The sequence below is a fragment of the Manis pentadactyla genome, chromosome 2 (assembly GCF_030020395.1).
Source record: "Manis pentadactyla isolate mManPen7 chromosome 2, mManPen7.hap1, whole genome shotgun sequence".
Classification (NCBI taxonomy): Eukaryota; Metazoa; Chordata; class Mammalia; order Pholidota; family Manidae; genus Manis; species Manis pentadactyla.
This window is the reverse complement of record NC_080020.1, coordinates 196215214-196235272: the sequence shown is the minus strand read 5'-3', so window position 1 is coordinate 196235272 and position 20059 is coordinate 196215214. Positions and strand designations below refer to the sequence as shown.

Here is a 20059-nt window from a genome sequence, read left to right as displayed (position 1 = left end):
CCTTTCTCCAGGTCATGCCCCCTTCCTGGGGCAGCCTGTGTCCAGTGGCTGGTGGATGCAGCTGTATAAAAGATCCCTCAACTTGGGGTGACTCTTCAGGGCTGCCCTAGCTTCAGCTCTGCCTGGGGATCAGCTGAAGCCTTATTGTGACTGCACTGCAGCCCTACTTCTCTCTCTTCCTGTTCTGCTTCCTTCCCTTGCCTTTCCCACAGGTGTCAACCCCACTGACACGCCCCAGTAAACCTTCTGCACACCAATCTCCATCTCAGTCTGCTTCTTGGGGAACTGACCTGTAGCACTAGGTGTATAAGTATTATGTGTGACTGAAATGAGGGTCAAGTATACATGGAGACTTCATTTATACCTATTTTCCTATTTATGCATTGTGCCAGTTTCATGTAGTTTTAGAGGACAGCTCAAAAATATGTAACAAAGCTTTCATAGCATTTACTAATTGATCTGAACTTGGTAGTAGTTAGTTTCAAAATGTTGTCCTTCATTGAATAAATATTTATTGAGCAACTAGACAGTGCCAGGGGCTGCTCTAGATGCTGGGGACAAAAGGGTGAGCAAGAGGTCCCTGTCCTCAGGAAGCTTGCCATCTAGTGAGGGAATGAAAATAATTAATAAACAAATAAGTAATATGATTCCAAATAGTGACAGATTCTAAGAAGAGATTAAAATAGGTTAACGAGATAGAGAATGATGGAGGGCTTCCTTATCTAGAGTGGTCCAGGAGGGTCTCCGTGAGGAGGTAATTTTTAGGCAAGATGAAAAAGATGAGGGGTAGGCAAATGGTTCAGCCAAGCTGGTTTACTAGATTGTAAACTAGTTTGTTTTAATAAGAGAGATGATTTAGGGTCTGTTGTTAAGTCTCAGGTAGGTCAAAAGCTAGGTATATGATACTTGGGGGCATAATTGATCACATGTCTAGCAACATCTCTTTTTGTCTTATCAATATATGTATACTGTCCACCTTTTATAAAACCTGTGTTAGACTTAGAAGAGAGGAAAGTTTCAGTCCTCTTCAAGATTTGATGCTAGAGGGAAGGATTTGGGTAGGTCTGTTGCTCAAAAGGAGAACAGAGTGTCCCACTGTGGAGCCAGCATGGCAGGGTGGAGGGGCTGTGCCTGTGTCCAAAGGACAAGGTGGTTGCAGTCCTCAACTCCTGAAGGAAATAGTACTGAACACGTGGTAGTGCTGTGTGGCCTTTGTTAATGCTGCCCATCTTTGGCTTTTGCTGAACAGGTTGAAATAGAAAAGAAGTGGATTAAAATCGATGGAGAGGACCCAGATACAGCTGGTGACTGCGTGACTCAGTAGGAGTGGCAAGAGTGAATGCTGACGACCCACTTTTCAGATATGTAATTCACAGAAACCACCCAGAGTTCTGCTACTACCCAGTGGCAATGACTTCTAAATAGAGGGCTTAGGGCAGGCCCAATGGCTGTATTTAGAGTTTAAACCTGAAACTGAACAATCTATATTTTATGCTTTTAATATGCTTGTGCCCTAGGGGTTTGATCTAAAATGTGTGCATAGTTTGCATCATGTTTTACTTACTATTGAAAATCAAAGACACAGTTACTCAGTGTGTGACCCGATAGCCATCTTGGCTTAAGGATTTTTGACTTTTGATTACTTAGTGGCTGATTTGTACTCTGCATTACCTAGATGCCATATTTATTATCCTCCAGTCCCTATCTGTTCTGGCTACATTAGCACCTTTATTGGAGGTGAGGTAATAAAAGGAGACATAAACAGAAATACACCATTTTCCCTCTTGCTCAGCTCTGAAATGTGGCTAGGTGTGAAATGATGTTGAAACCACAGGCTGAAATAGAGATGTGGACGTATCTGTGATTTTGAATTATTTATCTTCCTGTCCTCATACTACATTGGTGAGTGATCATTGGTTATATTTGGTACCTGTCTTTCCCCTACAGTATTATCATTTTCCAAATGTATTCGTATTCTGGTGTGTGTTACAAAGAACCTATTTCTATTGATATACATATTTTAGTACAAGTCACTAAGACATACTGCCTCTTGCTTGGAGAGTTTCCTTTCAAAATGGAATCTCAGTATTAGACAATAGTTAAAATATTTATGTACATTAAAGATGAATTTTTAAAGTTCATGAATATTGTTTCCCAAAAGTACAGACTCTAAGCATTTATTTTGATAAAGTATTATTTGTAATTAACACAAGCCTCTCTTGAGATGAAATCTAAATCATGTTATGATTATTTTATGCTAGTTCTGCTAGCATGCTGTTTGTGCCAATTCTGCCTAATTTAGAGTTGTTTTTTTTAATGATGAGCAGAATGAAAGACACTAGGTTATTTTACCTAGATTTCTAAGAGGTGACATTTATGTTTGATTTAATGTTGTATTACACTCATATTAATCTGTTCAAAAAACAGATTAAAACAAACATTTATGATGGTCTATACCAATCAGCAGATTAATTGCTTTTTACTATTTTACTGTAAAGGCAAAGAATGCAAAAGTTGACTGTTGGTATTGCTCTTTTTAACTTCATTTGATGCATTGCTCATCATATCATATGCTTGAGACTGTTGGTATATAGGAGGGCAAATATGTGTGGGCATTATTTAAAAAAAAATTCCCCATGTTTCATCATTGTCTGGTGTGGCACATTCAGGAGTGACTTCAGTCATGCTCAGAACAAATATGGAGGCAGTCTGGACCTGAAGCTGCTCCACATCCCAGGGATGTCAGCTGGGTTAATTACTGCCATTCCTTTCAAATCTGTTTCATGGCACCCTGCCCATAAAAAACTCAGAGACTGATTCAGATGAACTTAATGAATATTTACACCTTAAAATAATTTCAGCAAAGGGTTCAATTAATTGTCCCTTATGCTTCAGAGGTTGCCCAGTATCTGGGGTACTGGGGTCATTTACTCACCAGCTATCCAGCCTTCAGGAACATTGCAAAATTCATTGCTGGAAATACAGCAACAAAAGGCTGACTAAAGCTGAAATTGAGTTTCTGCAGCAATACAAAGGTTGATAGCATTAACAGCGGGTGTTACAGCATAATTGTTAATTTGCACATCTATTAGGACTTTAAATATTCATTACTTAGCATTAAATTAACATTCTGTGTAGGGAGGAAAGGCTTTTTAATACAATTCTTCTGACCTCAGAAATGGCAGAAGGTCAAATGTGACTGTGGTATTCTCAGTGAAAAATCAAGTAGGCTCTGCTTAGATTTATAAATTAAGAAGAAAAATCTTTTTTGCCAGAAAGTAAATGATGATCCTCAAAACAACTAAAAAGCCCCCTGCTTTTAAGTTTGGGAAGGGAGGAAATTTTTAATTTAGTCAATTTAGATCAACCCTTTATGAGTCTGACTGTTTGGAGTCAGTTGTTTGATTGACATGGCAAAATTCCAAGGAGTTGACCAGTTTGGGACTAGTTGTTCTCTGTAATTGTTACGGACTGGTTGCCTTACCAGTCGAAGGATCATATTAACTGTGTAAATGAATTCCTGGCTTGAGGGTTACCTGATCAATTGTACACATCTGAATTTAATGACATTTCCTTTTCTTAATGGGAATAAAAATGGTTTGTCCATTTAAAAGGCCTGGAAAAAAAAATACTCACCAGCACATAAATGAGGTCTGAAATATTTGACTTGATTTATGTATTAGTTCTTGGGTTTTAGTTCCTTTCATTCTGGAGCTGTGCTTAAGGTACAGCCCTTTTTTCTTATAAATTCAGTTAGAAGGCCTTCCTTAATGATGACTAAGTATTATTATATCTTAAAATATGATTTTATGTCAGTATAAATATGAAACAGATTGAGCTTTAATAATCATGTAACAAAGTATTTTGTAGATTGCATATTGATTTTTTAAAATTAAAGATGTATTTCAAATGATTCCTGCCGTGCAATGAACTTATATCTTCTTTTGCAAGGTCTGGAGATATTTTTTTTAAGGTATGAAATCAATTTCAATGACCTTAAAAATGACTTTCTGTCAGGGAAATGTATACTGCCTCACTAGTAAGGAGCCAGTGAACATGACATCTTGGCACATCCTGGAAAAAAAAACCCATCAAACTACAATTTGTGATGTTAAAGGATGATTTTTAAAAGAGGATGTATAATCATTACTCTCATGAAGATGTGTGTATGTGCCCAAGGTTTTACCTGACTCATTAACTAATGAGGAAACTGGTAAGATGTTACAACTGGTTCCAAGGAGAATTCAAAGAACAGCGGCATACATAGGAAATAAGGAATTCTGAAATGAATTTATGAGTAGTGGCAAAATGGATCTATCCACAGGGCAATAATCAATAATGAATTTCCTCTGCCCCAACGTAATTAATTTGCATTCCCTATACAGGATCATGTGTGTTATTATCAGCTTTCTAAAACTTACAGAGTTGTAAAATAACTTGACAATGATAGATGTTGATACCTGGATTAGTGAACTAGTAAGACACCTACTATTCGGTCTTTCACAATTTCCTGACAACAGGACAAACTTTGTCTACAGGAGAATTCTAAGGAATTTTCAGACTTCGGCAACTAATATTATAGAAATGATATACATTTAAAGCAATTTTTGTAAGTTTAGAAAACTGTTTTTATACAATTGTAGTGAATATATTTCAGATAAGTATGTGTTGGGGGGAGGGAGCCATAAAAAATATGAAGATAAATCAGCTCTTATAAAAACCAATCTAACAACCTCTCCTCCTGCCCTTTTTCTAAGAAAGCTGCCATGTGTTGAAATTTAATTTTTATTTAACTATTAAAGTTAAATTTCAAAACTGTATCAGGAAATAAAACTTGATAAGAGGCCAGACTTTTAGGCACTATTTAGCTGTTGGAATTAGCTGACTTTGGCTCTGTTACTGCAGAAAGAACAGAAGGACTAAGTGTCACAAACTGATATTTGTAACAAAATTCCTCAAATTCCCATCAATCCTTTACCTCTTTTGTTTCAAATCTACCTAAACTGCCCTACCCCTTTGTGCAAACACTGATGATTCCACGAGATTTTGCTGTTTCCCAGGCTCACCCCCATTTTGGCAGCTACTCCACTCTGAGGACCTTTGTGCCTTCACCCAGGGTCCTAAAGCACAGGTATATTTGATTGAACCGTATGAACTGGTCAATATTTAACCATTCTTGATAGCTGTTTCATGGGGCTCAAACCTAATGACCCACATATTTTCCCAGTTTATATGAAGCAAAGGCTTTTTCTTATTATAAATGTATTAATACATTTCTTCTTAGAACTGGCAATTAAATATGAATTTGTAAATTAAATTTTAAAGTAATGCAGAATTGCTGGCCAGAAAGCAAATAATTGAGTTTCAAAAAAATACCTTAAATAAAGGCTGCAGGTAATATTATGCTTTTAAATTCATGTTCTGTCTGTAAGGAAAAGAAAAACAGATTAGACTCATTTACCCAGGTTTTAAAAGATTAAAGTTCATTTCTATGAGCTTCCTGGGGAAGAAATGCAAATCACCATTACACATCAAAGACTGGAACTCTGATCTTTCCCTCATCTACCTTCTCCAAAGCAGCCTTACAAACCTCAGGTAGGAGGATAGCATATTAAAATAGTATCACTGTGTGTGTTGGCATTTCCCTGAAAAGCCATTTTGTACTGCCTAAAATTGCTGTAAACTCTGTGTACTGAAATTTTTGGTTAACTCTTAAAACAGAAGAGGGCGCTCGCAGGCAAGCAGCTGCTACCCATACCCAGAGTTAAAAACTCACATTTGAATTTGGTGGTGCTTGCATTGTGATTAATAAAAGATCTTGGGGGCATTTTGTAAAGTGTTTCAAGGCATTGTGAATCCAGTGAAGTATAATTAAAATTAATGCAGTAGACAAACACTTTAAGTATTCTTAATGCCTTGTCTAAAACTGTTGTTGGATACAAATTTATACATCCTGAAGATTTAAATACCATGCTTTTATCTCTAAACATTTCTAAGTACTACAGAGACAGGAAATAGTGCCTTCCTTCTCAACGGTTTTCAAACAACCTTTCTCTAATGAGAGTTAACTCTAAATCTGCTTACTTTCAGAGATTAAAAAAATACTACAATGCATCCATCCTGTTTGCCTTCTGAGCTTCAGTTGCGTGTATCAAGGTCAGTGTGGTCTCTAAAAGCTCCAGACCAGGATTGCACTCTCAGGTTCTTAGGTAAGAACAAGCAAATATATGCTTCCAGGAGAATATTCCATGCCACCAGGACACAGGGACAAACCTTCACCTTGTTTAGGTTTCACCCTGTTCAGAAATCAGTAATGGGCACTCTCTTCATAACATGTTGTCATTCTCTTACAAAGCCTGTTAGAACAATATGTTCCCCCAAATCTTATAGCATGCCTAAGTCTGTGAATGTGGCTCTACACACGAGGCCTTCCCAAAGGTGTCTTCCACGCTCTGAGGTACAAAAGGCTTGCTTAAGACACTGGCTGCTTCAAGTGGTCATTTTGAATCACTTCATGTGACCTTTGTTTCATCTCCTGTGACCTCACACCTTATGTGACCATTGTTCCAATGAATTGTCTTACTGATTCTAATGTTTACTGTGTGCCTACTATGTGCCTGCATTTTTCTTGGTGCTGGGGATAACCAATCACAAAATGGTAAATTCCTGTTCTTGTAGAGGATATATAATAATGAGAGATGTCAGACAATAAACAGATACCAAGTTGTGATCATTGCTATGCAGGAAAAGAAAAATAACAGAGTGGCAGGTGAAACCTATTTTAGGCAGTTTGGTCAGGGAAGTCCTCTCTAATGAGATGCCATTCTAGCAGAGACATGAAAGAAGTTAGGGAGCAAGACACAAAGATCTCCCAGAGAAGAGTGTATCCAGCAGAGGGAACTCCTAGTGCAGAGGCAGGGAGTGTGCTTAGCCTCTCAGAGGAGCACTGAGGAGGGCAGATGGCTGCTAGCTGGCTGGAGCAGAGTCAGCAAGGAGATGGTTCGAGGAGAGAGCAGAGATATCATGGGTAGGTGAGGGGAGCAGATCACAAGGACTATGTAGGCTGTGGGAAGGACTGTGGATTGTATTCTGAGTCAGATGGGAGCCAGTAGGTTTTGTGCAGAGGGGTGACATGAACTTTGTGTTATGATTCTGTGGACACAGAAGGGGATCACGGACAGGAACAGAGCAGTTAGAGGGCTATTGCGATAACCCAGGTGAGTGCTGATGGTGACTACGAGTGGTGCTGGGAGATGAAGAATGGGTGGATTCAGAATCCATTTGAATTACAGAGCTAATAGTATTTGCTGGTAGATTGGATTGGATTCCTAGTGTGAGGGAAAGAAGGAAACCAAAAATGACTCCCAGATTTTTGGCCTGAGCATCTAAAAAATGGAGCTGTCTTTTATGGAAGACTGTTGTAGAAGAAAATTTAGGAAGAAAGATCAGTAATTCAGGTTTGGATGTGTTAACTTTGAGATGCCTATTAGACATCCAAGTGGAGACACTAGGTAGCAACTGGATATACAAGGCAGGAAAGAGAGAGCTGGGCTGAAATGTGGCTTTTAAACATATCAGTAATGAAGTTGTAAGGCTGGATGAGATCACCTAGAAGTGAACATAAAGGGCAGAAGTGGTCTGAGAACTGAGCCTTTGGACTCTAAAGTTAGAGCTCAGGAAAACAAAGGGGATCCAGTAAAGTAGACTGAGGAGTAGTAGCTACCTAGAGTAAATGTAATCAGCTGCCTCAAATGCTGCTGACAGGACAAGGACTAAGAATTGACCATTGAATTTAGCAGCACGGAAATCATTGGAGACCTTGGCAGACAACTCAAGTGGGTGTGGAAATAGCGAGTGGATGGTGGTGTTTTTAGGAACTTTGCTGTAAATATGAATATTGGGACGGTAGCTGGTGAGGATGAGATCTTTTTTAACACCCCTTCCCAACTTAAGACCAAAGTCTTGGTCTTCATCTTTACTAATGTCTCTTTAAAAATTTTTAAAATCTTCTTGATGTGCCTCTTGCCAATATTTTCCTTCTCTCCCTTATTGTCAACACTTAGAGAAATTGATTCCTTGTCATCTCAGCCCCATGTCATCTGAATCTTGTGTTGTTTCTGTCACAGGTGCTTTGAACGTGCCAGCTTGTATTTCTGCAGAGCTTTCATTGACTGTGTGTGGGGTTGAAGGCATTACGTATTTCAACATAAATTCAGCCATTGTTTCAATCACCTCTTGTTTTGCTGTACAGTTTTTTCTTGGTTGAGTTCCACCAGTCATGGCATTTCATGTTGGTATGGAGATCTCACTTTAGATTTTGTTATGAAATTCAGAATAATTATGAGCTAGTTGCTGGTTTCACAATCTTTTGAACACTCGCAAATTCATCCAAGTTCCTGCAAGATAAAAAAAAACACAACTATTTATTCAGTAGTTTTATATTTACCTAACAGCTTGTACTTTGATTCTTTGTCACAGTCTGGTGTAATAACATTCTGTGTAAATAGTCCAGTAACTAATAAGTGAATTTTAATAAAATAAAAATATCTGCAAAAGGTACAATTTAAGCAACTGCTAATGTGAGGTCATATTTTCTTGATTCCTTCCTTAGTTTTAAAACAATTAATGATTAAAATGGAAGAAGAAACTTCAGTTTTAAAGGTATTAGTTCTCAAATATAAAATAAATATTTCATGTGTAAAGTGACCAAAAAACTTACCAAGCAAAAATATTATGTTGCCATTTATACTGTTTTACTCTTTTGAATTTAAAAGACATGAGTAGCAACTCCAAATAGTCACACAGAATGACAGAATGGAAGTAATTCAAGTTTGTTTCTTCATCTTTATGATCATTGTTGATTTTTGAATCTATGGTTTAAACCCAGGCATGTGGAGTAACAAAGGGGATGGAGACCAGAACTACACCTGAAGCAATTTTGAATGATTCTGGACTATTTTAATTTCTCAAAATGAGTATGTGTAACTGAGTCCACATGTGTCCTGAGTCCAACTGTATAACTGGGAGTTTTCCAAATTAAATTCTATGTAGAATACAGTGTTTATCAAATGCTAAGAAATTAAAATGTACTCATGTGAAGCTTACATATGCATTATTAAAACTCAACAGTAATTGCAGCAGTTGTTTATAACACTATGCCAATAAAAAGTTGGAGGGCATTGTGCCTCAGACATTGCTTAGACACTGCTAGCACATGGTGATAATAGAAAGACTGACTTCTGGTCAATTTCATATTGTATTTAAATTCTTTATTTAGAAATGAGGTTTTCATGGACTGTTTCTGACACTCGTATTAAGAATTTGAATATTTGAAGGATAGTTTAAATTATAATGTGGTCATTTAACCTTGAGTCTTCTTCTAAAGTATTAGGTGTATCAAAGATTACAGATTTCCTCATTCATTGAAGTAGAGCCATTTCATTTCTGGGTTAGAAGTGTTTGGCCAAGATGTTTCTTTGTGTAAAAGAATAGTGGGTATTCAAGTTAATATTTTAATTAAAATAAAATAAAATTTCTACAAACTATGCATGCCATTACTGCCCACACGCAGAACTGACTGCCTCCTCTCTGTTCTGGGATTACCAGTGGATGGGGGATGTCTCTGCATGTTGGAAGTGTTCCAATAGTGAAAGGAAATTGATGGTGCAGAAGGCGAGAGAGAGAAAATTGCTAGAGGAAAGGGGATGGCATCAGAAGCCCTAGCAGAGGGGCTGATGTAGATGGGGGCATGAACAGTTCACTCACTGTAGTAGGAGGGAAGGCAGAGTTTATGGGTACAGATGCAGGCAGGCCTATATATCCAAAATTTTATTTCTTAGTTTCTTTTCCAAAAATTGAATTGGATTCAGAGACTTTTTACCCTCCCACAGAAGGTAGATGTCTGTACTCCCTTAAGGACCTTTTATGACCAAATTTAATTTTGTTTTCTTGAATACTTTGGTCTTGTGTTTCAATTTATATGCTCTTTACTGGTATTAATACTTGAATACCAACTATCCTGACCCAAATGGGGACATTCTTGTGATTTTGGAACTGAGATTATCAACCTCCTCTAACAGAGAAAGAGATGTTCTGATTGGGGAAACCCAGTGGTGAACCCTATAGTATTTAGCCTTTTTTTTTCCTGCTTCTCATCTCTGAGAGGGAAACTGTGGATCTGAGTGGCTGTGTGGGGGTGGGAGATGGTGCCCAATTTTATCCTTTTCTGTAGGGTTTTATTTTGATATCACACTGCTCAGAGAAAATTCCACCCTGAGGTTCTCAAGTGCCACAAAAAGGACAAGGAAAGAACATATTGTTAAATGCCAAGAGTCTGCCTCTCCAGTGGATAATTTCGAGACCTTCTGAAACACTTTTCAAAGGCTTTGCTTCGTACTCATTGTGGAAAAGGACAAATTCTATATTAAACTCACACTGGGACCAGAAGTGTCCTTGGGTAAAATTGTGTTTATCATCCTCTTTTTAGTGCCTTTGCCTCCATCGATGGCTGCTCCATCCCCTTCCCCCAAAACCTCCTCATGATTGAGTGCCAGGCAAGAGTGTGCATCAGGAGCAGATCTTGTTCTTTCCCATGGCATTGCTTTTGCTGCAGGCTTTTCTCACAGAGCTGCTCTACTTCCTTACCCCACAGACAGTCTCCGCTTCCAGTGTGGCTGTCCTCTGATTCACCCTCCATGCTGCAGTCAGTGGAGAACAGGCGATCTGGCTCTCACTTGCCAGCCAGCCTTAGCTTTGTCGCAGCTTGCCTTGTTCTCTATCCTCTGGCCACACCAGAGAGCTCTCATTTCCTCAAACCCACCATGTTCTCTCTTAGGCCCCAAGCTTTGGCTTGTACAGCATCCTCTCCTTCGAACACTCGCTCTTCCTTGCTCCTTTATTTTGTCCCTTACTCATTTCACAGGTCTAAGCTTAGGGGTGCCCACCCCAGGAAGCCTTCCTGACCCTCCCTTTTCAGGTTAGGTGCTCCTCATAAGTAATTTTTAGTAATAATCCCATTATATTGTAATTGTATACATTTCTTTTTCCCCTCCATCTGGAATTTTGATTGGGGTGCTTCTGCCCTCAGTGATTTCCTGTTTTCTGAGAAGAGGACCATATATAAGGGTGGTGGGTAGGTGATGGTAAGTATCAATGTCAATGCTATGGTGCTGATTCCTTAGCCAGAGCTTATGATGTGTATGTTGAATAAAAAACACTGGATGAATTATAGGATGAATTTAGATCAATGCACTACTTCTCCTAAGTATAGTTGCATTTTAATTCTATTTTTTATACAGAAATTGGCTAGAAATTCCATTCATAGTAGTTTAACAATAAATTTAAATCAATAATGTTTAGTGAATGCTTTCCATACTGTAGTTACTATGCTAGAAACTCTGGGGGCATGAGGATGAATAATAAACAGCCTTGGTCCTCAAGAAATTTAAAATCTATCATACTTATAATTACAAATATACTTTGAAAAGGGTTGAAAAGATTAAATGTTTGTTTTTAAATTTGATTTAATCTTGTTTTCAAGAGCTGCTGAAAGCAAAGAGGAAGCATCTTTAGCTTTTAAGCACCTACCACCTACCTGGTTGTAAAGTGAGACTGTGTTTGGCTAAAAGTATTTTGGAATCATATTGTAGCTGTTGGAGATATTTTCCTGCATTTGAAACAATACCAAACTCTTAATTTCCTTGACCTTCCCACATAAGGATAAAATGTAAATCCAAAATAAAATGGGGAGTTATTGTTTAATGGACACAGAGTTTCAATTTTACAAGATGAGAAGAGTTATGAAGATGAATGGTGGTGACAGTTGCACAACAATGTGAATATATTTAATGTCACTGAACCATATGCTTAAAAATGGTTAAGATGGCAAATTTTATGTTACGTGTATTTTACCACACAGAAGAGAGCCTCTCCTGATACATTTTAACAGCTTTGTTGAGGACTAATATTTAAAATTAGTTTCTTTTTAGGTAATAATGTATTTATAGAAATGAAAGCTCATTGTGGGTGGAGGGCAGAGAGGAGTTGTGTCAGCCTTAGGAAACAGAAAGGCAGGCTGATTGGGAAAGCAGGCCGCCACCATCAGTCCAGGAGAAAGCACCCCAGTTCGCCTTTGCCCAGTGCAGCGGGTATCTCTGTGGGGATGGACATGGGGGCATCAATTTTACCAAGGCTCCATTACATCATCCATTAATGTCATCCTAAATAGCTGTGTCTCAGCAGTGACTCTATAGCATCTTACTATGCTGATGGACAGTGACTGCAAGGGGTGTGGGTGGGACTTGATAATATGGGTGAATGTAGTAACCACAATGTTGCTCATGTGAAACCTTCATAAGATTGTATATCAATGATACCTTAATAAAAAAAAGGCAGGAAAAAAACAAAAAAACAGCTACATGCTCTAGCTTCAAGTGCCGTAAAAGGAAGGAGATAGTCCAACAGTACTGGAGGAGGATTTAAAAAGAAACCTTCCCCTGTAGTCAGTCATGTGACCAATTGCCATCATGTTATTTTAAAGTTGTAAAAGTTTCAGTAGACCACCCTTTAAGTTGGGTAAAATAATCAAGACACTAATGAATGGGTTTATGTATTGTAATTCATATTCCTATCTTGGAAGTAGTAACTTGATTAGACTAGCATTCACATTTCTCATACATATAAACAGAAAAACTCATAAACCATATTGTCTGACCAAATACATATTAATTTTTCCAATTAGATACTTGAGTGTTTTTTTCAAAGCATGTATGAATCATTTAAAATAAAACCTCACTATTTATTCACTAAAAAAACCAAAAATGTTTCTTTTTAAATCACCTGTTTTAAGTGTACAATTCAATGGTTTTTAGTATATTCACAGAATTGTACAACTATCACTGCAATTTTAGTACCTTTTCTTCTCCTCCAAAAGATCCCTCAAGCCCATTTTCATTCAATTCTGTTCTCATCTCAGCCCCAGGCAACCACTAATCTTTCTGTCTCTGTATATTTGCCTTTTCTGGACGTGTGATGTAAACAGAATTATACAATAAAGGCCTTTTGTCTCTGGCTTCTTTCACTTTTGTTTTCTGTTTTTGAGGTTGTGGGTAAAATTGTAACATTTCCAGAGTATCTCTCCTGGCTTTAGTGCATTTGCACATCCTCAGGGGTGGAGAGAAGTTCATCTCTACGTCAATGGGTAATTACCTGGGTAACCGAGAACATGTCTGAACCTGAGAGTTTAAAGGGAGGGGCTGGCTTGCTTACTTCTTCAGGAGCAGAGGAGAGAGACGGCCCTGGACTGCAGTTTGTAAGCAATAAATAGGTTTTAAACTTTATTTCTCCCTTAGACTGATTTTGGTTTTTAGAGGTATTTTGCCCCGGGATTCCTCTCCTGGATTTACAGAGGTTCATCCATGTTTTTGGCCCATGTTCATCTATGGTCATGTACATATCAGTACTATTTTTCACTATTGTCAGCAGCTCTGCTATGAACATTCATGTACAAGCATTTGTGTGGACACGTTTTCATTTCCCTTGGGTATGAGTGGAATCGCTGGGTTGTATGGTAGATTTTATATTTAACCTTTTAAGAAACTGCCGAACTGTTTTCCAAAGTGGCTGCATAATTTTATACTTTCCTCACATCCTCACCAGTACTGATTTGTGCCTGTCTTTTTGTTGTTTGTTCCCTCTGTTCTTTTTCCTGCCTCCCTGTTGGCTACTTGTCTGTTTTTTTCAGAAATCCATTTTGATTCAGCTTTAATATTTCTCAGTGTAATTCTTTGTGTGGCTTTTTTTAGGGGTTGCTTTAGGTATTGCATTATACATACATAACTTACCACAGTCAACATTTTTACCAGCTTCAGTGAATTGAAGAAACCTTATTTTCTTCCCATTAATAACAGAATTTGAGAACCACATGAGGCATTGTTACAATTTTTGCTTCAACTGTTGAAACATACTAGAAAACTCAAGGAAAGTCAATTATATTTACTCATTTTTTACTTTTCATTCTTCTTTCTTCCTGATATTCCTTCTTTCATCATTTCCTTTCTATTTTGAGACTTTCCTTTAACCATTCTATTAGGGTAGCTTGCTGTGGTAAATAATCTTAGTTTAAAAAAAAGCCTGAGAATATTTTGATTTTAACTTTTTTAAGGGTTTTTCAATGAGTATGGGATCCTGAGTTGACAGTTCTTTTCTTTCAGCCCTTTTTTTTTTCCAGACCACTTCCTTCTGGCTTCCATGGTTTCTGATGAGAAATCAATTTATATTTGGATTGTCTGTTTTTATTTCTGTTCATATTAGGTTATTTCTATTATATCTTCAAGTTCACTGATGGTTTGTTTCCTTTGTCATCTCCATTCTGCTGTTGTGCCCCGTATTAGTTTTCTAGGGCTGTCACAACAAACTACCATAAACTGGGTAACTAAAAATAACAAATTGATTGTCTTAAATTTGAAATATGGCTAGATGTTTGAAATCAAGATGTTGACAGTCATATTCTCATTGAAGCCTGTAGGGGAGAATTTCCTTCTTGCCTCTTCTAGCTTCTGGTGTTTGCTATCAATCTTTGGTGTTCTTTGGTTCATAGATGAATCATTTCAGTCTCTGCCTCTGTTGTCACATGGCTGTTTAATTTCTGTGTCTTTGTCCTTTGCCAATAAGGATGTCAGTCTTACTGGATTAAGGGCCCACCCACCGTACTCCAGTATGACCTTACCTTAACTAATTACATCCGCAATGACCCTATTTCCAAACAAGGTCATATTCTGCAGTACTGGTAGTTAGGACTTCAACATACCTTTTTTCAGGGGGACATAATTCAAGCCGTAACAAGCCCATCCAATGAATTTTTTATTTTGGTTATTGTATTTTTCAGTTATAAAATTTCCACTTGGTTCTTCTTTGTATCTTTTATTTCTTTGCTGAGACTTCCTATTTTTTCATTTGTTTAAAGTACTCATTAAGTTGATTGCTTAATTGCTTGTCAAAGTGCTTTTATGAAGGCTGCTTTAAAACCCTTGTCAGATAATTCCAACATCTTAGTCACCATCTCTATATTGGTATCTATTGATTGTCCTTTCTCATTCAAGTTGAGATCCTGGTTCTTGATATGACAGATGATTTTCAGTTGCATCTCGGACATTTTGGTTATTATGAGACCCTGTATCTTATTTAAATCTTCTGTTTTAGCAGGTCTCCTCTGACACTGAAAGGGTGAAGAAAGGTGAGAGAGCCATCTCACTTTTGCTAAGAGGACGTGAAAGGCTGGGCTCCTTGCTCAGCCTCTGTTGACACCCCAGGGGAGGGAGAATCTCTTCAATATTGTTGGGTAGAGTGGAAGTTCAGGCTCTCCACCAGGCTTCTGATGACATCATCCTGGCTGGATATGGATGGGTGCCTTATTACTTCCCACATGGTCTCCCCTGACACTGCAAGGGAGAGGTCTCATTATCACCCTGCAGGAATTGAAGTCTCAGCCTTTTCTGACACCACCCCAGCAGGTGGTAAGGATGCCTCATTATAGCTGGTTGAAGAACAAGTCCAAGCATCTTATGTGATCTTCATGACTTGTGGGGATGGCTGCTTTTCCTTGCAGCTGAGCAAGAGTGGAAGTCTTTATTGACAGGGGTGGGTGGGGGGCCAATTTTTTTCTGTGATGTTTGAAGTAAAGTAGTTACTTGTCTAAAAGTTTTCTGTCTTGCTGCTCCTTTCCTAGTCCTTTGGCTAAAGACAGAGGAGGCTTTTGTTCTTTTTCATCTGTGGCTGTTGATGTTTCTGGGTTGACAGTTTCCCCAGCACCTAGCCCTGTATACAAGAGACAAGAAGGAAACCAGGGAATTCTCTGCTATGTCAGCTTTTGAATTGTGAGGTCCCTAACTGTTCTGTGCTCTTCTCTCCACCTTGTAGGGTCTTCTTATATTTATTTTATGTATCATATCCAGAGTTGTTAGCTGTACTTACCGGAAAGAATAGAAAGAAGTGTGTCTACTTCATATTGTTCCTGCCTCTCCTGATATTTGAAGCACCTAAAATAATAATACAGAATATTTGAGATGCCTCATTTAGCTCCTATAAAATTAGACAAATCAGGAAAGAAGAAAAGTACACTTATGGAAATTAAGCTGGTTCATTCTCACCAGGTCATAGTCTTAAATTCAGCGTATTGTTCTTTATCTCCATCTTCTCTAAATAGAAACTTCGGTTGCGAAATTAACCGGAGACAATAGATATTATCCCTGTTAATATTTCATGTTCATGTATGATTATACACATTGATTAAGGAAATTAAAATGGAATCATTTGTTAGCTAGGAAATTGCTGAATCCTATCAAGACCCTGATGAGAATTTTGACAAAGTAGCCATAGGATAAGTTTTGTTTGAGTTCATCCTCCATACTTTCCATGAGTTAATTATAGTGACTAATTTTCATATGCACACAATGTATACATCTCTTTGATATATTAAAAATTGTGAAAAAGGCAGTAATAAGATTATTAATGGTGTTCCACTGTGTGATAAAGTCACCATCTGGCCAAAGTAATGTGTCACGTGATCATTTTCAGTGAAATCCTGTCAGGGTTTGGGGAGAATTCATCATGGTGGAACAGTATCTGATGTTCAAATTACTTAAGTAGATTTTGGAGTTGTATTAGAAAATGGAAAATGTTACAAAAGTACAGAATATAAATAAATCAGAGCTACCAACATTGTAAACATTTCAAAATTACACTGTGATGCAGAGAATATCTGGATTTTCATTTCCTGGAAGATGATGTAGAGAATGAAACAGAGAGCGAGAAACACAATACTGCTGAGTTTAGTGCACTGGTTGCAAAATGTTTAGAAACTAATTATGAATATTTGCTGCCTTAAGACTTATGCTTATAGACTTAACTGTGTTTTTCAATACTGATAAATATATTAGGTTCTAAACAGTTCCTGTATTTGGCTGTAAAATCTTTTTTCTTTTTTTAATTAAAGTATCATTGATATACAAACATATTGGTTTCAAATGTACAACACAGTGGTTCAGCAGTTACCCATATTATTAAATCCTTACTCCCTCTAGTGAGTTTACTACCTATCAATGTAGAAAGATGTTAGGGAATCACTGACTATATTCTCCATGGTGTACTACCATCCCCATGATCAACTTACATTGTGACTGTGAATTATTTTGCCCCTTTATTCCCCTGCTCCTCCACCACCACCTGCCCCAGCCCCTCCCCCTTAGTAACCACTAGTCACTTCTCAGTGTCTGAGTCTACTGCTGTTTTGTTTCGTCTTTAAAATTTAATTTAACTTTAAATTTTTACTTTTTACTGTCTTTAAAATTTAACTTTAAAATTTGCCTGTAAAATTTAATATGTAAAAGATAATGGGTTGTCTCTAAAATGCATTTTTTTTAACATTCTTATTCAGAGAAAGGACTTCATAGATATGACTTTTTCTCATTATAAGCATTGTGAAATTGTTTCTTTACTTTTGTAATATCACTGAAATCTCCAAGTAAAAATGATGAGAACATACAGATTGCAAAGAAATTAATCTGATTATTAAAATTTGCTTAAATGTTGCAAATCTTGTGTTGATTACAAATGATATATTAAATATATATTATAGTGTCTAAACAGAGCAGGGGAAAATGAAAATTTGATGATCTGAATTGTGATGCTCAGTTGGGGAAAACTTTATGCTTTGCCACAGGTATAATTTCAAAGAACTGTGTCAAAGAAGGACCACAGCTCAGCATTCCTTCTTTATTCTCTGTTTACTAACATAAAAAATAGTCACTGTAAAATTGCTTCACTCAGGCTCTGGGATCTTTAAATTTCAATTTTAGCATCAAAAGTGTTTTGTGTATGCAACCCACTCCCCCTCTGAGTTTGAAAAATTGACAAAAGAAATGTGACTGTTACATGATTGTAACAGTCTGCTTGTTTGATGATAACCTGAGGTCAACACTATCAAATATGTCTACAAAGATTCCTTTACATATTTTTCAAATGCTCTTTTGGCTGATGAGGGTATTCAAGAGACTTAAATGCTGAGATTACAGTGAGGGAAAACCAAGCTTTCACTCATCACAGACCAATCAGTGAATAGCCCCTGTATTAGTTACCTCATGCTGTGTAAAAAATTACCCAAAACTTATCTGCTTGAATTAACAAATATTTATTATCTCACACAGTTTCTGAGGATTGGGAATCTGGGAAATGCTTTAAGTGTAGTTCTGGTTCAAGGCTGCTCAAAGCAATGCAGTCAAGCTGTCAGCCAGGGCTTCAGTAATCTGACAGCTCAAACGGGGAAGGAGCACATTCTAAGCTTCCTCATGTGATTGTGTACAAGCTTCTGATTCTTGGTGGCTGTGGACTAGAGTCTCAGTCCCTTGTCACATGGGATTTGCATAGGCTACTTGAGTGTCTGAGTGTCCTTACAACATGACAGCTGTCTTTCCCAAAGTGAGTGATTTGAAGGAATTCAAAAGAAGGAGGCTAAAGTCATTTATAACCTGATCTTGGAAGTGATACAGCAGCACTTCTGCTTTATTCTGTTGGTCACCCAGACAAACCATGGTACAGTGTGGGAGGGGACAATACAAGGTTGTGAATAGCAGGAGGTGAGGATCATGGGGGGCCATCTTCCATCTTGGAATGTGGCTACCGCAGGTCCAGAGATTTGTAACTTGGTGTCACCTACAATGTGGGTAAACTATGTTTACTTTAAAAGCCATTGTCTGTTATTGGGAAGAAATTACATCCGAGTCTACTAGTTTCCATACAGATAGACGATAAGGGGCAAATGGAAAGTTGTTGACATTTCTCTCTGTAACCTGAGTCTACCAAATATACTAAGCAATAACAGTTCAACTCTTAGTCACACTTTTTACAGGTACCAAGGTCCAAACTTAATTTCAAAAGTATGTATGATCTACAGTATAACCCTGAGAAAGGTAAAATATATAATGAAGTAATATAAAACAGTATGCTGTAAGGTGATTACCAATCCTATGCATTTAAGAATAGTTTTAAAACTTGGCTGAGAAAAAGATGGAAAACAAGAGAGCTTTCAGCTTTCTTATTTCCCATCTTGAATAATTTAATTGGATTTTACAGTATCAGTCGGAATCAATGACTGCTTTTAGCTTTTCTATTTTAGAGGAAATATAAGTCACTTTGCATACTTCTGGTAGTAAATTTCCAGGTAGAGATACAAACATTAAAATTACTATATAAAATTCTTGGCTTTTTAAAAAACTAAATTTCAGATAGTTTTCAGTTTAGGAAAGTCTTCTGAAGGGGTTCATATAAATCAGCTGCTTGAAACTCACAAATCATATAAGGGTCATGACCCAGGCAAAGCAAAGCAAATACAGAATGGTAAGGCACAGATAGTTCTACTGAACTTACATGCACAAATAAGTAAATAGCCAATTTTAAACATAATAAGATTTGTAATCATTAAATAAGAGCTAGCTGGATAGGTCAGGACATTTATTCAGGCTAGAAAGGCTGTTTAAAAGGCAAAGGATTGGCAATAGATGATTTCTTCCCTTTTCTAGCCCTCCAGGTTTTCTGTACTTAGTGCAGAGTTTGCCCCTAGATGCTCTACCTTCCAGGGGTGGGAGGGAGTTATTGCAGATCAAGAGATGGTGATTTCTGCCTGAGGAGGAAAAGGAGCATGGGTGGTATTGGGGTGCTGACTTAATTCTAGCAGTGGTTCTCCACCTTGGCTGCATAATCAAATCAGGTTTTCTGGGGTGAGACTCAGGTGTTAAACCTTTATTAAGCTCTCAAGTGATTTCAATATGCAGCCAAAGCTGAGACGCTTTGTCTTGGTACAGTGAGTCTCACTTAAGGTCCCATCAGGATCACCAGGAGAGCATGTTAAAGTTTCAGAATGCTGGGCCACATCCTCAGTGTTTCTGTTTCAGTAGGTCTTGGGGTGGGACCCAATACTCTGCATTTTTATCAGGTTCCCAGATGCTGCTGAAGTTGCCATTCCATACCTTGAGAATCAATGTTAGCAGTTTGGCTCTTGTTGTATTTT

At 37.6% G+C, this 20059-nt stretch overlaps 1 protein-coding gene across 3 annotated transcripts in view; it reads left to right on the top strand.

The window, feature by feature from the left end:
* Nucleotides 1-7615, top strand: part of STON1 (stonin 1) — a 52487-nt gene extending 44872 nt beyond the window's left edge. For 2 of the 3 annotated variants that reach the window (XM_036925871.2, XM_036925872.2), the window contains one exon: nucleotides 1250-3913. In XM_036925871.2, the coding sequence (XP_036781766.2) occupies nucleotides 1250-1324 (75 nt within the window). In that variant the 3' untranslated portion in view covers nucleotides 1325-3913. Of the gene's footprint in view, nucleotides 1-1249; nucleotides 3914-4017 lie in introns of those variants that run through there. The other variant, XR_005032777.2, reaches the window with a different exon arrangement.
* The last annotated feature ends 12444 nt before the right edge of the window (nucleotides 7616-20059 follow it).